This window comes from Pistacia vera, unplaced genomic scaffold (assembly GCF_008641045.1).
Source record: "Pistacia vera cultivar Batoury unplaced genomic scaffold, PisVer_v2 Contig412, whole genome shotgun sequence".
NCBI lineage: Eukaryota > Viridiplantae > Streptophyta > Magnoliopsida > Sapindales > Anacardiaceae > Pistacia > Pistacia vera.
Window position 1 is genome coordinate 974,404 of NW_022196238.1, and position 19,713 is coordinate 994,116.

Genomic DNA, 19,713 nt, shown 5'->3' on the forward strand with positions numbered 1-19,713 from the left:
TCCTGAGTAGTTGAATCTTTGTATGCATGTGCATGGACATTGAACAAGTTTAATATGAAGCAAATAAACGCCTGCTGACAATAAGTTGAAGCTTATACGAGAGCATGTACAGATGAGTCAACAGCGGCGGTTAATTTGATATTTTGACACAACGACAATTCTTTTGACAGAGAAGATACCTACTCAGCCACTTAATTCCAGACTCTCGATTACTTTACCAAGATTTTGAAGCAACTTCCTTCTAACTTCTAAGTAATTATCGTCTAGCTTTTGTTTGAATGTCAATGATTAATCGTCTCTTGGTCAATTTGACTGAAGTCTATAAATATCAGCTGGCTCTCCTTGAAAGAGCACATTACTGCATTTAATTTAAAAAATTTCAGCTTCGAAGTCGCATTATGTGTTTCTTTTGGGCACCAAAGAGGGGAGGGATTTCATCTAAGTTTCTGTTGTATATAACTGCCAATACCGCCTGCTAAAATATTAAAATTTGGTTATACTAATTCATGTTAATATCATAAAATCATATTTATTTTTATAAACTCACACTTAAAGAACAATTTTAATTAATTTATAATAACCACTTGACATTATATATTTAATCATACCAATTTTCCATTCAATGAAGCAAGGCTAAGTGCATGTAGTCCTGGAAATTCCTTTTCAGTTACTAATCATCAGCTGATGTTTTTTTTTTTTTTATAGATCGCAGGCACTATAAAATTCTTCACTAGATCGGTGAAAAAGAAAAAGTAGAGTAATGGGTGACATAGCAAAGAATTGGAAGGAGCTAAGTGGCGAGAATGATTGGGAGGATCTATGGATCCTCTCAACATCAATTCCGCCAGTAATAATTCACTACGGCGAAAGGGTTCAAGCTGTTTATGACTCCTTCAATCAAGACAAGTCCTCTCAGGCGTATGGATTCCTCTATATGCAACCAAATATCTCTTCTCCAGTGTCGGCCTAGAGAAAGGGAACCTTTTCAAGTATACCATCACCAACTGTACGCAATGACAGATATCGATCCAGCATGATGGATTGTCAAGGACCAATCTTCTGGATCGGTTATGTTGCCGTGGCCACAGATGCAGGGAAGGCTGCGTTAGGAAGGAGAGACATCTCATTTCCTGGAGAGGAACTCTTTTGACCGGCGAATGGTTGAAGGATGTCAATTGGCCTCTAACTTCAGCTTCACAACTACTTGGGGACACTCATCCTGATCCTAACCCATGTGCACCAGGGATTTCATTCGCTCTACACATCGTCCAACCCCAAATCACAATACAATAACTTCAGTGCCGAGATCAGGTATCCAAAAAAGCTCAGATCATGAGAGAATCCTAATCTATATATAGTCATCTTGCTTTTCAAGTCATTAATGAGTAGTTCAATATAGTTAACAAGGAGTTTTTTTTTTTTTTTTTTTTAAACTAATAACTCGCATATGCAGGTTCTGAGTGCAGTTAGAAAATTGGTAGATAAATACAAAGACGAGGAAATCGTAAACAATAACAGGTCAAGTTGGGTTCAGCACTTGCGACATTGAATGCAGCAGACATAGTTTCCGGAGGATACAATAAGCCCACGGGATCGGATAAAGCATGCATGGTTACAGCTTTTGTGTTTGCGAGCCCCAAGGTTGGAGACAAAGGCTTCAAGACTGTATTCAACAAACTCAGCAATCTTCATCTCTGCACATCAGAAACATCAACGACATAGTTCCTAAATTGCCTTTTATTTTCTACCGTAAAGTGGGGAAAACAGTTAAAATTGATTCTACAAGTCAACGTATTAAAGGCTGAAAATGCTAAACAAATAGGTGATTGCATAACTTGGAGATTATCTTCATGGAATTGCAGGGACGACGTCTGAAGGGAGTGATAAATTTGAGTTGATAATTAAACGTGATATTGCACTGGTGAACAAAGGATTAGATATTTTGAAGAGCGAATTTGGTGTACCACCCAAATGGTGGGATCCAATTGTAAACAAAAGAATGGTTCAAGACAACAAGGCTATTGGAAGCTGGAGTATTATGTTCCAGAGTGTCCTAGTGCTTAATATCCTGGGAAATACAAGCACTAATATAGAGCCTGAATACTTATGTGGGAATTATAAAAGTAGAGTAGGACTCAACTAGCTTAGGGTACCTTTGCTACTTAAAGCTTTGTTTATTGTAACTTTTGCTATTTATTATCATTTATTTATTTTTACTAGTATCTTGGTGTAACTTAACTTAATCAAATGGCCATTTGTCTTTTCCATTGTTAAGATGTATATTAATCCAAAGGTTCTCTATTACAATTACAAATATCGTAATGAATTGGGATCCCACAAATTTTGGAAACAAATTTGGCCATTCATAATTTTTAGATACTACATTTGCACCACTGCCATATGTGACCATTAAATGATTAAGTGATGGCTAGTGACTACCCAATAAGAATTATTACGTATACATTCCAAATATTTCTTTGAATTTCCTACTTAGATATGCTTTTTTTTTTTTCATTAAAATTCCTTAATGTCATAAACTCTCAAATTTAATCCTAAATTACCGAAATCTAAAATCTTAACTCAATGCGTAAAGTTTTACATGTACAAAGTCCAAAATCCAATCAACGGTGACTTTATCATCGAACTTCAATGGTGGGCTCAACATCAACCGAGATTGTGGTGGTTATCTCGAAAAGCCCAATCTCCTAGCCTCTGTTAAAGAAATTCCGCAATCAAACTACGATTTGTGTTAGCTTCAATCTAGTGGCCAAATAATAAGGTTGCCGATTATTTCTTCCCAATTTGTGATTTTGTACTAGAGAGAAAAAAGCGAATATGGGATTCCTTTGTCTATAAAGTTTTTATTAGTTTTAATTGCACTATTTCATTATTTGCATTTAGTCTATTTAGTTTCATTAATCCATTGCCAATTTCATTTTCGCTACTTAAAATACATTAGGTTGTTAGTCTTGCTCCCTGTGGATTCGATCCTGCTTACCGCTAACTACGGTACTTAGGTTTAATTTTTAGACTGTGACGATCGGTCTAACAGCAAGCCGGCTTGGCTCCACTTGTCTGAAGCTCGTTTGTAGCTCGACTCGGCGATTGTCGAGTCAACTTAGCTTGAACTTAGTATATAAACCGAGCCAAGTTTGATCATTAGGGGGCTCGGCTTGTGAGCTCGCGAGTCTGGGTTAGCTAGCGTAAGCAGGGTGCTTTTGGTGAGTTTCATAAAGCAAGAGGGACTGAATTGTTATATAGCAGCTTAAAATTTTTTAAAAACTAACATTTACCCCCCCACAAAAAAAAAGTGCAAAATAATAAAACGACATAATTTACCCCTAAATCAATTTCTCCCAAATCGCAAACACTCAAACGAAGAACCTTAACCCCAAACCAGTGACCTCACCGTGAAATCAATGATCTCTGTCGCAGTCGCCGATCTCACCAATCGTAAAAATACTCACACAAACAACAATTTCATCCCTCAAACCCCAAATCTACCGAAGCCTAAACCCTCAAATCAAGAAATCTTATCACCGTGAAAGTGACAACCTTCATCCTGTGTTCTTACAGTCATCAATGAGTTTTATATCTCTTCTTTCATCCCTTTCATGCTACATTAAAAAAGATTAAGAAGTTCATTTATTTGCCACAGTATTTTCAGAGTTGTTGTTTACGCTTATGAGTTGTTTTGCTTTTTAATTCATGTTTGATTATGGAATATAAAAACCTCATTAGCAACCATTCAGCTAAGCATTGACCTATACCTTATTTGGTATTATGGCTTCTCTTCTTTAGGCATGGATGTCGATTATCTCTGCTAATGGATGCAGTTGTGGGATTCATATGTCCTGACTATTTACTGATTGAGAAATAAAAGATTCTTCAGATGTATAATTTATTGAGATGTATTGAGATCTTGGTAGTTATCTTCATTTCTAGGATAGTGTAGATACTATGCTTTGAGAAAGAAAACTACTTCTAATTTGCTTTACCTGGATATCTAGATCAACTAGTTGGTTCATGTGTATTTTTGCCTCTTCTTTTGCTTTATATAGATTCCCTGCTAGGATAAGTATGAAGTTTTTATTATCCTGATGTCATGCTTTAAGTATACTATAAAATGCCTACCTGAATTGATAATGTCCCACCATAATGTATTTACATATTTTTTTGAGTAATTTTTGGAATCTGATAGAGTATAACTCAAATATTTCATTTGTAATTTGTTGAATACATGAAAAATTTATTTTCAGTTGCACATAGCTCGCTAATTATGGCCTCATCTTGATGATATTTACTTGTTGTATGCCTATATTCCTTTATAAATGGTGTCTTATTTTTCAATTGTAGGTATGATCTCGAGAGACAGTTCCTCAAGCATCCCCACATTGGATGATGTCAATGATTATGTTCTACTAAGAGCAGTCGATCGCCGTAACATTTATGCAAGTACAGGTGATACGGATCAAAGTTTGAGTAGCCCCGAAAATGTAGAGGATAATGACAATCCATTATGGAGGAAGAAGAGAGCCAAGACATCAGCTATGTGGTCAGAATTTAGGGAGGTGGTTCTCCTTGGTGGTACAAGGAAGGCAGAGAGCATTCATTGTGAAACAAAGCTGAAAAAGACTACCATTGGAAGCACTACACAATTCAATAAACATTTTAAGAGCTGTGCGAAGAGAACAGCTAACTTGAGGCAACAACAAATAAATTTCCTTGCTTCCAGTTCTCAGGGTACCTCTACCATCCTGCTTGTTCTATGGGGAAAATTTGATATGCTTAAGATGAGAGAGCTTATTGCGCATTGGGTGTTGATGCATAAGCATCCATTTTCTATTGTACAGGAAGAGGGGCTGAACAACATGATGAAGTACGGGATTCCTGAATGGACTCCAATTTTCCATAATCCTGGCAAGAATGATTGTATGAAAGTGTTTGAAAATGAGAGGCAAAAGTTGAAGATCGTATTGGAGGGTATTAGGAAGATAAATTTGACCACATATCTATGGAATTCAGGCAATCAGAGGATGGAATACATGATGTTGACTTGGCATTGGACTGATGATAATTGGAAGTTGAATAGACGGATCTTAAACTTTATTCGTTTCCCTCATCCCTGTTCTGGTGTTGCCATTGTTGGTGCAATTTTCAAGTGTTTGATGGCATGGGGAATTGAAGCTAAGGTCCACAAGATCTTGGTGGAAAATGCTTCAAGCAATGATTTTGCAATCAAAGTGTTGAAAGAAAATTTCCAAGCTACGGGGAAGCTCATATGTGGAGGCAAGTAGTTTCATGTGAGGTGTTGTGCACACATCTTGGACTTGGTTGTTCAAGATGGTCTTTATCAGATTAGACACATTATTGAGGACATCTGTGATAGCGTAGTATATATCAATTTATCGAAGAGTAAGCTAAAGGTGTTTGTAGAGATTGTTCAGCCACGGCGGTTGCCGTTTCGCAAGCTTATTCTTGATTGCAAAACACGGTGGAATTCAACATATGATATGTTGGCAATGACAATGAAGTTTAGACGTGTTTTTCCTTGTTTGAAGGAGAGGGATTTGAGTTATCATTATTGTCCCAAATAGAAGGATTGGGACAAAGTAGAGAAAATTTGGGAAATTTTGAAGGTGTTTAGTGGTGCAACGAATCTCATATTAGGGAGTGATTATTCGACATCAAACTTGTTTCTAAAACAAGTTTGTACGATCAAAATTATGTTGGATAGTAAGAGTGAGGATGAAGATGAATTTATACAGACCATGATTTGGAAAATGAAAGAAAAGTTTGACAGATATTAGGGGAAATGTAATATGTTGATGGCGGTGGCTGTGGCTGTGGCTATTGTTTTGGACCACCCTAGACTAAAAATAAGGGTGATTCAGTGGTTATTCCATAAGATGTATTCTAAGCTTGAAGTTCGGGCAAATACTGGTGTTGTTCAAGATGTCTTGTATGAGGTATATAGGGAGTATGTTGATGCTAATAAAGTATTGATTGTTGCCCGCGCTTTTACATCTAGACGGGATGAAGTTGAGCTTGTTGGCGAGGGGTCAGGGGCAGCAGTAAAGAGGGCAGAGGATTGGGATGATTTTAGTTAGTTTTGACATGGTTGAGACGGTTGAGCAAAGTAAATCAGAGTTAGACTGTTACTTGGGAGAGGGATGCCATAAATGTGTGGGGGACCCTACGGCGTTTGATTCTTTGACGTGGTGGAAGGCAAATTCAACGAAGTTCCCTATCCTGTCTACCATGGCTCATAACATATTAGCCATCTCTTTCACTACGGTTGCTTCTGAGTCTGCTTTCAGTGCCGACAATAGAGTTATTGACACGTATCGATCACCATTGTCTCCCGACACGGTAGAGATGCTCTTATGTGGATATGATTGGTGTCGGACTTTGAATGGGGTGAAGAAAGGATGCAAAGTAGGTTATATACTTATATTGAATATCGTTTTTATTAAATTTAACAATTACTTTATATTTATACTAACTAAACTTCAATTACTCCTCCTCTGTCATTTTTAGGAAGAGCAGCAATCGTTGGAAATCAGCCTTCATATCCCGTATGTTCCTGGCATTCAGTACATGGTTTGGCTGTGGCAGAAGGCATGCATAGGTAAAAGTTTGATTCATTTTGCTTTTGTTTCATGATTATAAATATTTTTCTCTTGTCATAGTTACCTTAAAAGAAATTACTAAATTGAACATTTAATGTAGCCAGGGGGAAATGGTGGTTTTGGTAGAAGACAGCCCCACTATAGACTACTGCTAGACAATTATTTTGATTGTTGGACTGTATTTTCATGTCTTGGACTGTTAATTGTATATGTTCGGAATTGTTTTTTGATTTTGTAAAGTAATAGCCATTTTTGTAAAGTCTGAAACTATCATGGTTAATGTGGTTGAAAATATGGAATAGCCATTTTTTTGATGCAAATTTCTGTATTAAAACAGGATCAGGACCAAAAAGACAGGCTACAGGGGTGGACTTGGCTCGGTTAAACTTGGGTTTGATTGAGCCTTAAAGAGCCTGGGTCGATTCGGGCTCGTGAGCTCGAGCTCGACTTGAACTCAGTTGAGCTCGAGTTCAAGTCACTTTTCCCTGGCTCGACTGGCTCAAGCTTGAACTTGAGCTCGACCTTTTAGCAAACGAGCGAAGCTCGATAAGTCGAAAACTTGACTCGGCTTGGCTCGTTTATAGTCCTAGTCCCTGCACAGAAGTGCAAATATGAGAACCAAATCATGTGTCAATAACCCAAGATGTAACAGGAGATACATTGATTTCAATCATATACATACCTTTAGAAGAAGATATAGGCTTCTTCTTCTTGCTTGCTTGCTAGGAAAGCCTTAAATGTTTCTTCCAGTGGCCAGGCTTGCCACAATGGAAGCAAACAACCTTTCCATTTTTGCATATAGACTTTAGAGTATCCTAAGGTTTGGATTTGAGCTTGGGTTTGGTGTTAGCCTCACACTTACTCTTGTCCGCCCCTTATTAAGTGTTAGTGACTTCTATCACTAATGGCTTCAACCTTTTGCTCTACAGTCCTTAAACGAGCTCAGGGAGGGACCTCTCATTCATGCTCATGCTATTTATGAATTGAGAATCTGGTAAGGACTAAATCGACTATCAAGTCACTGTCCAAACCAGAACCCAAAGTCTAAAATCTCTCAGTATACCTAATCATGTTGAGTACATGAGGACCAACTTTGGCACCCTTATCCATCTTGTTGTTTCCAAGTGATATCATCACCTTTCTCTTGAGGCAGAGCCTGCCCAATGGTATAATTTCAGTACAATCAATACATGTCCATAAAATTACTACCATCTGACTTGTTTCCTTTTGATGATCGATTGCTATGGGAGTCAACCCATTAAATGGACTTCTACAAGTACAAATTTTAGAGAGTTAATATTCTTTTTATTAATTAATAAGGCCTTTTATTAATTAATATGCCCCCACTATTTTTACTCAAGCTAATAGCCCTCGCTATTAAACTTGGGAAGGCATGTTGGTCTTCTTAATGGGCCGAAATCCCATCATTCTAATTTGATTTTTCACAGGGGCAAGTAGACCAAAGTAAGATGAGTAGGTAGGCCACAAACTTTAGGTTACACCATTTAATTGCACCAACTTATTAAACTCAAATGTAAGTAAAGAAAACAAACCAATTACACAATCCAATGGCACCAACCATTAGCCTCAAGTGTAAATTGTGGATAGGTGAGTTTGGACACTACAGGCCTACTTGTGCATTTTAACTATGCACTGCTCTATCATGCCTCTGGTTTTACTTATCAACCTTTCAAGGAGGCGAATCCAACAAGTACGACTAGTCAAGTCATAACCCATCACCATTAAGGAAAAGCTCCGATGATGATTAACCTCCCAAAGTTAGAAGTGGCTCCTTGTGGGGGCAAGTGAGACTACGACGAACGATGGTTTGATTAATCCCATTGGATGAAAGACTCGATTTATTTTTTACTTAATATTTTTTATAAGGGGTTATGCTTTAATATTCTCACCATTTTATTATCTTATTTAGCATGTTATCATTTGACATTCAACCTTAACATGCTTATACAAATAAGATAGTCAAATAAACTTGTGTTGGTACATGACCATTCTAACACCAATTTCCTTGAGCTTAGAGGAAGTTGGTAGGTCACCCTAGGTTTATTATTCTATTACAAGAAAAATAAATCTTCGGGATCCGTCATGCCTTCGCCTTGTCTTCAACGCCTATTCTACTTTACATTTAAATAAATAGAAACCTCGAGTTACATTCGAGGGGATTTAGATGAGAAGAGAATTACATTGAGAGATTGGAGAGTGGCAGGACACACAGGTCCTATTTTAAAATAGAAATCCATAAAATAATAAAATCCTAAGATTGATGGCCAAGTACCAAACACCATGCAAAATAGACACCAATCATATAATGCATAAAATCACATTTACCATATTTGAATTATTGGGTAAATTTTGCTTTACCCCTTTAATTTTGTAGAGTTTCTATTGGTCCCTAAACTTGTAAAAATTATAGCCTAGTCCCTATCCAGTTTAAAACTAACTAAATAGTCCAAAATAGTGGCAACATATTCTTTCTTTAGTGGCTTAGAGTAAAAGTTCAAAACACTTACAAGAATCCCTAAAACGCCCTTATCCCGCAACAACGGGAAATACTTTTTCAACCCTCTAATTCCCACACAAAAGCTCGCAAGGATTCCTCATTAATGGCAACGACCATCAAAACATGGTAGCCCAAAACGGACCACTCCCACTAGGCTTGTGCACGTAGTGCAAGGCCCACAAATCCCGGTAGCTCGACACGTTAATGCCAAGCCCTAGCTTGTAGTGGCAAGGCAATGCCGCACGCAGGAGCGCGCGACAAGCCATACAGCGGCACACTTGGGCGCGTGTGGCCAGCAGCAAGCGCTTGGGATAGGCACCTGTACTAGGCATCTGGACAGAGCTGGACGCAATGAAGCGCGTGCCTTGTGCTAGGCCAGACATGCATCAATGCATGGCCAAGGGCCAGGGGTGAGACCTAGCTACGAAAGGCAACGCGACTACATGTGGTAGCATGCAGTCAAGGACTGCGCGCAGCCTCCAGATTTGAGCCACCAATTTTTAGGGTTTTTGAAACCCTAATCCCAACCAATTTTATATTAACTCATTCAAAAAAATTAAATTAAAATTATAGCAGGTTTAATATAATAAAATTAAACCGTAAACATGCATACTAGCACACAATCACATATATGAGATTAATTATCCAATTGAAGCTCTGATACCACTTCTAGGAATCGTGTTGTGGCAAGCGCAAAATAACAAAAAAAAATTCTTGCCATAACACGATCCCCTTACCCAAGATCACGACTCGATAAACTAATCCACAATATATTTAGATTAAACCATACAAGAATAGTATTTTTACCTCGCGTTGGCGGCTCTTTCTTTGGATTAGAATTTTCAGTATTGTTCATGCACTATTAATTGGCATTGTTCACCAACATTGTTCATGGGTACTATTCACTAAAACTGTTTTTGAGATACTATTTACCAACACTGTTCATGGGTACTATTCACGAGTGCTATTCATGGGTACTGTTCACAAGTACTTTGCTATCAATCCCAAGTAAGATCGAGCATGACGGTATCCACAAGAAAATAGGCTTGGGATCACCCTAGGATTGATTGTTAGACCAATCAAAGGGTTAAGGGAGTTGGCAGAAATTAGAGAGAGAATATCTCTCTAGGGTTGGCAGCGGCTAGGATTTTTGGGAGAGTTAGTTTAGCTACTCAATTTGCAAAATTAACTTTGTGAGAATTGTTTTTTTACATCTTCCTCCTTTTATAGTGCTATTCCAAATAGGAATCTAACTAGGATTGAAATCCTTGAATTCCTATCTTGGAAGGATTCCACTAATCCTAAAAGGAAATAATAATATCCAGAGATATTATCCTATTTAAATATTAAATACTAAATTAAATAAATAATACTATTTATTTAATTCCATAAATATATATAAACAAATTAAATAAATATATTTCTTTAATCCATATATATTGTATATAATATTTGAGCTTTTAATATATATATATATATATAGATATTTAATTAAATTAAATATATTTTCATATTAACTAAAATTAATATGATTCCAATTTTGCTACGATATGATTACCGTGCAATTCGATTCATTTCATATTGGCCTCTAACAAGACATTATGATTTCCCAACAAGTAAAGAATCAACGATTTATGCTTACCTTTTCTACGGTATGGTTACGTGCAATTCAATCCATTTCATCATCTTATATCTCATCAAGGTTTGAGGTACAGAAATAATGTCTACCTCAAAATGCTAACTTGATGTATTCTATATTTGGCTCTTGAATCTGATGACTATATAAAATTGGATTCGAGCCCCAACTTGATTCCACCGTGGCCATGGATTTGAGGTCTTAGTTCTTAACCAAATATCTCACCGAGATAAGATCTCCTGTAACCAAGAGTGATGAATCTTTTATTGATCCACCATAGCCATGGTATACTTCTCAATGTAACCAATCATCACCGTTCTGGTAATCCCAAAGAGAGATGACATTGGGTTGGTGTCAAATCACATCGATATTTACATACAACGCTTTGGTGATCTCAAGTCGAAGGACCACATACACCACCATCTGTGAGAGGATATATTCCATAAACATTAGGTTTACCATCTTGTATGAAATCCTCTGATGGGCCAGTCTAGTGGACTTGCAGAAGCAAGCACCCATGCGTTGCACTAGATTGATGCCCACAGCCTTGACATGTGAGATTTGTTACTACGTTTCGGTAGGGTCGTTCAGCGCAATGATATTCTGTCCGTATAATTTGTGTCATTGGTTAGATTTATACTAGCATGGTAGCATCATAATGGAAAATCAATCTTTAATTATCATTTCCACCATAACCTTATTCTAAATGAAAATAGAACAATAAAAACGAAACGTAATTCTCACAATATATACACTACATTGCAAAGACTTTTGTGAGAAAAATCACTGACTCACTGACTCTTTTGCAGACATGATAGCCTTACTCTTTTAACTCTTTTGTAGACATTTTAGCCCACACAATCTCCAATATCTACGTTCTTCATTGTGGCCCAAGCCCAAAGTCTAGTGACCCATCCTAGCCCAAACAATGTTAACTGAGGCCCGGCGAAAATCTGGTCAACACATTGAATTCTAGAATTGACTTCTTCCTAGTTCCTCTCTCTAATTTTGTTAAATAATAACAATAACAATAATAATAACAACAACACAAATAGTAGTGTTTGTTTGATTATTTTGGATAGAATTTTTGAAAAAGTAAGAGTTGGATGGTTATTACGAGGTAGGATTTGAAAATTAATAAAAACAACCCCTAGGTTTGTTAATTTACTAAACACCATTGTAATAAAACATTGAAAATTAAAGAAAACACCCCCACTTATCCATTAAATATCGGCAACTGGCCAAACAGCCAGACGGTGGCCGGAGTCACCTTATCAACGTACAATCTACTAGATCTGGCCAGTTGTGCACCGATATGGCCTTTTCCAACCAGATCCACCATGGATCTGACCAGAAAAGGCCAGATCTATGGCTAGATTTGGCCGCGTTTGGTCATCAACCGTTGACGGTCAATGACGATCATATCTTGGTTGTCATTGACGACTAGCTACGGCCAAAGATCTGGTCTTTTCTAGCCAGATTCCGCGTACTACCGGCCAGATCCAACCGATAGTGCACTATTATATCAGACTCCAACCAACTTCTGGCAGTGGTGGCCAAAATCTGGCAAATGTGGGTGGGTGGGGGTGTTTTATCAATTTTTAAAGCTTTTTTTTGGCGGTGTTTAGTTAAATTAACAAACCTATGGCGTTTAAAAATAATTGAATAAAATAGAATGAGATTTTCAAAATAGAGAAACAAATGTCTATTTTGGGTAGGATAGGAATATGATACTGCAAAAATACTTGAACAAATCTACCCAGTCTATTTTGTTTTTCTCTCCAAATTATAGAGATTTAATTTTTATATCTTAAATAGTGCTGTTAACAGTGTCTGCTAAATTATAAAAAATCATCACTAAGAACTTTTTAACTTCTTGGACTAAACATGCATAATTCAAAGAGTAGAGAAAAAAAAACCAATTTTGATATTTCTTTAGGGGATCTGAAATTATTTTAGGCAGAATTTTTATAATTAAACCGAAATCTTAGGGCATTTGTAATTTTTTTTTTTAAATGTTGATGAAATTAAATACTTCCCATTTTATTATTCGAATGCTGTTTAACGGAAGGCGGATCAGGTTTTGGTCAAATAATAACCTTTTCCTGGGCACCAGAAGCTTGGAAGAGTATAAGTTTTTTTTTTTTTTTACGTAAAGAAAGTTCAACCAAACACCAAATAGAATATTGAATATTCCACACGTTTGTGTTTAATTTTGTGGCTGAATTTATCCGAATATGAATATTGAATATTACAAGTCAAACAAATAGTATTATGAAAAAGTATTGATCTTTTTTTCAAAGCCGAGTTGCGTACTAAATCAAAGAGTGAAGAGAAGAAAGAAAATTACTGACAGAGAGAGACTTCTTCCAAAACAAATTCAAAGGACTCCGAGGGAAAATGATAACCAAAGAAGCAGAATAATGCCAAAAAAGATTATTCTTTGGTTTTGTGAATTCTAAGAAAAAACGAAAAAACGAAAATTCCACACGTTTAAGTTCTTGCCACTGCTTGTATACAAATGTCAACTTTTTGAATTCATACTTTATCTTCGTAATAAATCGAAAGGCAATAATATTCCAGAGACAAGCTATAACATTTGAACTCAATTAAGGAGATATTATTTATTTTGGGTTTACAATTTTCTTTTTTGGACTTTATGTAAATATTTTTCACTCGAAACACATTTATTTAATTAAAGGACCTAAGATTCATAAATTAAATTGACACAGTTTTTCATTCGATAATTATGTAATGTGACAAAAGTTATACATTTAATCTAAATTCATTTAGTTTGTATTGAACTAATATAACATTGAACCCTAATTTATTACCTTAATCTTTTCAGTAGAATGACAATTTAACAGTTTGTTTATATTTTCGGAAAAAGTCTTTACTGCTTTCCCAAGTTTTAATTCCTGAGTTGTTGAATCTTTGTATGCATGTGCATGGACATTGAACAAGTTTAATATGAAGCAAATTAAACGCCTGTTGACAATAAGTTGAAGCTTATACGAGAGCATGTACAGATGAGTCAACAGCGGCGGTTAATTTGATTATTTTGACACAACGACAATTCTTTTGACAGAGATAGATACCTACTCAGCCACTTAATTCCAGACTCTCGATTACTTTACCAAGATTTTCGAAGCAACTTCCTTCTAACTTCTAAGTAATTATCGTCTAGCTTTTGTTTGAATGTGTCAATGATTAATCGTCTCTTGGTCAATTTGACTGAAGTCTATAAATATCAGCTGGCCTCTCCTTGAAAGAGCACATTACTGCATTCTTAATTTTAAAAAATTTCAGCTTCGAAGTCGCATTATTGTTTTCTTTTGGGCACCAAAAGAGGTGAGGGATTTCATCTAAGTTTCTGTTGTTATATACTGCCAATACCGCCTGCTAAAATATTAAAATTTTGGTTATACTAATTCATGTTAATATCATAAAATCATATTGTATTTTTATAAACTCACACTTAAAGAACAATTTTAATTAATTTATAATAACCACTTGACATTATATATTTAATCATACCAATTTTCCATTCAATGAAGCAAGGCTAAGTGCATGTAGTCCTTGGAAATTCCTTTTCCAGTTTACTAATCATCAGCTGATGTTTTTTTTTTTTTTAATAGATCGCAGGCACTATAAAATTCTTCACTAGATCGTTGAAAAAGAAAAAGTAGAGTAATGGGTGACATAGCAAAGAATTGGAAGGAGCTAAGTGGCGAGAATGATTGGGAGGATCTATTGGATCCTCTCAACATCAATCTCCGCCAGTATATAATTCACTACGGCGAAAGGGTTCAAGCTGTTTATGACTCCTTCAATCAAGACAAGTCCTCTCAGGCGTATGGATTTCCTCTATATGCACCCAAATATCTCTTCTCCAGTGTCGGCCTAGAGAAAGGGAATCCTTTCAAGTATACCATCACCAACTATCTGTACGCAATGACAGATATCGATTCCAGCATTGATTGGATTGTCAAGGACCAATCTTCTTGGATCGGTTATGTTGCCGTGGCCACAGATGCAGGGAAGGCTGCGTTAGGAAGGAGAGACATTCTCATTTCCTGGAGAGGTACTCTTTTGACCGGCGAATGGTTGAAGGATGTCAATTGGCCTCTAACTTCAGCTTCAAACTTACTTGGGGACACTCATCCTGATCCTCAACCTCATGTGCACCAGGGATTTCATTCGCTCTACACATCGTCCAACCCCAAATCACAATACAATAACTTCAGTGCCAGAGATCAGGTATCCAGAAAAGCTCAGATCATGAGAGAATCCTAATCTTAATATATAGTCATCTTGCTTTTCAAGTCATTAATGAGTAGTTCAATATAGTTAACAAGGAGTTTCTTTTTCTTTTTTTTTAAACTAATAACTCGCATATGCAGGTTCTGAGTGCAGTTAGAAAATTGGTAGATAAATACAAAGACGAGGAAATCAGTATAACAATAACAGGTCATAGTTTGGGTTCAGCACTTGCGACATTGAATGCAGCAGACATAGTTTCCGGAGGATATAATAAGCCCACGGGATCGGATAAAGCATGCATGGTTACAGCTTTTGTGTTTGCGAGTCCCAAGGTTGGAGACAAAGGCTTCGAGACTGTGTTCAACAAACTCAGCAATCTTCATCTCTTGCACATCAGAAACATCAACGACATAGTTCCTAAATTGCCTTTTATTTTCTACCGTAAAGTGGGAAAACAGTTAAAATTTGATTCTACCAAGTCAACGTACTTAAAGGCTGAAAATGCTAAACAAATAGGTGATTTGCATAATTTGGAGATTTATCTTCATGGAATTGCAGGGACGACGTCTGAAGGGAGTGATAAATTTGAGTTGATAATTAAACGTGATATTGCACTGGTGAACAAAGGATTAGATATTTTGAAGAGCGAATTTGGTGTACCACCCAAATGGTGGGATCCAATTGTAAACAAAAGAATGGTTCAAGACAACAATGGCTATTGGAAGCTGGAGTATTATGTTCCAGAGTGTCCTAGTGCTTAATTATCCTGGGAAATACAAGCACTAATTAAGAGCCTGAATCTTATGTGGGAATTATAAAAGTAGAGTAGGACTCAACTAGCTTAGGGTACCTTTGCTACTTAAAGCTTTGTTTATTGTAACTTTTTGCTATTTATTTATTCATTTATTTATTTTTTTACTAGTATCTTGGTGTAACTTAACTTAATCAAATGGCCATTTGTCTTTCTCCTATTGTTTATTAGATGTTATATTAATCCAAAGGTTCTCTATTACAATTACAAATATCGCTAATGAATTGGGATCCCACAACTTTTGGAAACAAATTTGGCCATTCATTAATTTTTCAGATACTACATTTGCACCACTGCCATATGTGACCATTAAATGATTAAGCTGATGGCTAGTGACTACTCCAATAAGAAATTTATACGTATACATTCCCATAATATTTCTTTGAATTTCCTACTTAGATATGCTTTTTTTTTTTTCATTAAAATTCCTTAATGTCATAAACTCTCAAATTTTAATCCTAAATTACCGAAATCTAAAATCTTAACTCCAATGCGTAAAGTTTTACATGTACAAAGTCCAAAAATCCAATCAACGGTGACTTTATCATCGAACTTCAATGGTGGGCTCAACATCAACCGAGATTGTGGTGGTTATCTCGAACAGCCCAATCTCCGGTAGCCTCTGTTAAAGAAATTCCGCAATCAAACTACGATTTGTGTTAGCTTCAATCTAGTGGCCAAATAATAAGGTTGCCGATTATTTCTTCCCAATTTGTGATTTTTGTACTTAGAGAGAAAAACGCGAATATGGGATTCCTTTTTCTTTTTTTTTTTTTTTTTGTCAGATGAGGAAGATAATTTAGAAATATTTTATCTTATAAAATATTCAATTTGCCAAATCTATTATTCTATTTTAACCTTCCTCTAATTAATATCAATATCCTGAGAAATTGAGAATAGGTGATGCTACTAGTAAATACCCCTATGGTAACATCAATCCTTGCTAGTGTATTGACAGCAGGAATTTATGGTCTCATTATTTTTGCTGCTTCTGTAAATGCATCAGGCATTTGATTGGCAATATTTTGCAAATGTATTATTATTTGCACTTCATTTTCAAATTGAGATGTGCGAGGATCTAAATGAGACATAGAATCACTTTCCAAGAAAGTTCATGCCTCACTTCAGGAGGCTTTACCTTTTTCTGTAAAGATGGGAATGTTGTCTTGTCAAAATGGCAATTCGCAAAACATACGATAAACAGATCACTTGTTAGGTGCTCAAGATATTTGATGATGGATGGTAAGTCATAGCCAACATATATTCCCAAATGACGTTATGGTCCTATTTTGGTGCATTGAAGGGGTGCAATTGGAACTTGCACAACATAACCAAAAGTTCTTGAATGGGATATATTAGGCTGGTGTTCAAATACAAGCTGTGTTGGAGAGTGTTGATGATATATAGTGGATATTAGGCGAATTAACGTCGCAACATGTAAAACAGCATGAGCCTAGGAAGATGTCGGTAATTACATACATAATAGCAAAGTTCTTTCAATTAATTGGATACGCTTTATAAATGACTCTGCATGCCATTCTGGGTATGTACATGTGGTACTAGGTGCTGAACATCAATTCGCATTACTGTACAATAGTCATCAAATGTCTTTGAGGTGAATTCACCAGCATGGTCCAAACAGATTGATTTAATTGGGTAATCTGGAAAGTGAGCCCGTAATCTGATAATTTGTACCAGCAATCTAACAAAAGCAACATTACAAGTAAATAGTAGACAAACATGTGACCATCGTGCGTCATGCTGATGCATTAATCAATACCATAAAGTAGCGAAAAGGTCCACTTGACGGACGTATAGGTTCACATGTGTCCCTATGAATCCTTTGTGAAAATGATGGGGATTCTATACCAACGTTTGTGATATATGACTTAAGTGCCAATTTGCCTTGTGAGCAAGCAGTACAAGCACTCATTAGGCTAAAGAATCTTCAGGTTCTTTAATGAGTGCCTATGTGAGTTTTCTATGATTCTATGCATCATAGTAGATCCTAGGTGACCAAGACGATTCTGCCAAATTTAAAAAGTTCAAGATCAATGAACTTCTGGTTCATGACTGCATATATTTTAATATTCTTCAGGAATGTGTTATATAACCCTGGTGAGAAAGCAGAGAGTTTCGCCAGTACATACTTCTAGCATGAAATATTAGCAATGATGCATAGAAACTCTCCATCCTTTTCACTTATGGTTTCAATGTGGTATCCATTGAGTCATATATCTTTGAAACTAAGCAAATTCTTCAAGATTTGTCAGAATATAAAGCATTATGGATACTTAATTTAGTTCCGCTTGGTAACCAGAGTGTTGCTCTTCCAGAGCCCTCAATTATGTTTACAGATCCTGATATGGTATTTATTTTAACCTCAGTAAATGTCAAACCTGAGAAATATTTTCCATCCTGAAGGATGGTGTGCGATGTTGCATTGTCTACTATACAAATGTCTCCACCATTCCTGGATATCAATGTCTCAGTTTCGAAGTTGATCATTAGAAAAAAAAAAAAATTATATTAGTAAGGATATTTACAAAACTTCATCTTCATGATGTGCAACTTCAGGTCCATCTTTTGTCTCTCTTTTGCTAAAACGATATTTATTCATGAAACTTCAAGTTTATTTATCATATATAAGATGGAAGCACAATTACTAACCTTGGTTGACGAAAATATAATAAATGCAGATCCAACCATTAAGGTTGTATTCAACGATAATAAACAGATCCGATGAAGGCGATATTCAACAATAATAAATAGATCTAGCCATGAAAGCGGCATCATAACAATGATAAATAGATTCGACCATAAAGATGAAGTTTAACAATAATAAGTAGATCCGACCATAGAGGTGGAATTTAACAATAATAAATAAATCCGACTATAGAGGCGAAACTTAATAATAAATAAATCCAACCATAAAGGTGGAAATAGAGATTAAAGAACACCTGTAGGATTGAAATACGTACTTTCAATAGGGTTCCACTGTTACACTTGTTAAGCTACTAGTTAGTAATAACTCAGAAAAAGTAAAGTAAATAAAATAAATAACAAGAACCAAAGTGAGAGAATTGAGAGATTTGATTGATATAACTTAAACCCTCAAAATTTTTAGATGTAATGAATGAAAAGGATAAGAGGGTATTTATAACCATCGCAACCCTCCACTTTCACTAGCTCTAGTTAAGGCGGTGGATGGGCATATAGTTTACAACACTCTTCAAGTCTGAGGCATCGCCTTCAAACACTTAAATGTCTTTTTATAAACCACATGTTTCTTGCCTTGAATGTTATCTTCCCAAAAATTGCAGTCCATGCTTTGAAGTTTTTAATGTAAATAGCTTAGAAAAAACTCCTACATGTTTCCTTGGTTTTTTCTTTTAATTATTTGATGCCAAAACAATAAGATCACTGAACAATCAAGGAACGATTGATACGATAAACCACCACCGAATTGTATCAAGTTCGGATACTGAATTGAATAAGCAACCACAAAAGGTTCTTAACTTTCATAAATAAAAATAATCATCTAAAAAAACTGCCTATTATGGCTATAACAACCTTTTTATAGTTTGCCCTAATAAAAAAAACCCTAGAAAAAGAACATTAAACAATTGTTACAAAAGGTCCCAAAACATTACAAAAGTTGTAAATAAACCCAAAAAACTCTAGAAGTTTGCAAATACGCCCCTAAAAAACATAAAAAAAGGCCTAAAAACCCAACTAAACAATTCTAAAAGGCTAAAAAATGACAAAACTCATGTCATTTGCATGAGCCTAACTTGTTTGACCATTTCAGAGTGCCATGCCAAAATTTGTTGCATTTTGGCATCATCGACAC

General features: G+C 36.0%; 2 protein-coding genes across 3 annotated transcripts in view; both read left to right on the forward strand.

The window, feature by feature from the left end:
- Nucleotides 1-19,713, forward strand: part of LOC116142548 (phospholipase A1-IIgamma-like) — a 60,074-nt gene that overhangs the window by 12,475 nt on the left and 27,886 nt on the right. The window lies entirely within an intron of this gene.
- LOC116142549 (phospholipase A1-IIbeta-like) lies at nt 14,074-16,018 on the forward strand. The gene is made up of 3 exons (XM_031427986.1): nt 14,074-14,137; nt 14,425-15,046; nt 15,190-16,018. Exons 2-3 carry the CDS (start codon nt 14,480-14,482, stop codon nt 15,808-15,810), a joined length of 1,188 nt encoding a protein of 395 aa, XP_031283846.1. The 5' UTR covers nt 14,074-14,137; nt 14,425-14,479; the 3' UTR covers nt 15,811-16,018.

Bases quoted from the DNA above. Each gene is read 5' to 3' on its own strand.
- LOC116142549 (XM_031427986.1), top strand. From the start codon at position 14,480: ATGGGTGACATAGCAAAGAATTGGAAGGAGCTAAGTGGCGAGAATGAT. The intron at 15,047-15,189 runs GTATCCAGAAAA...TCGCATATGCAG, and splicing joins ACTTCAGTGCCAGAGATCAG to GTTCTGAGTGCAGTTAGAAA.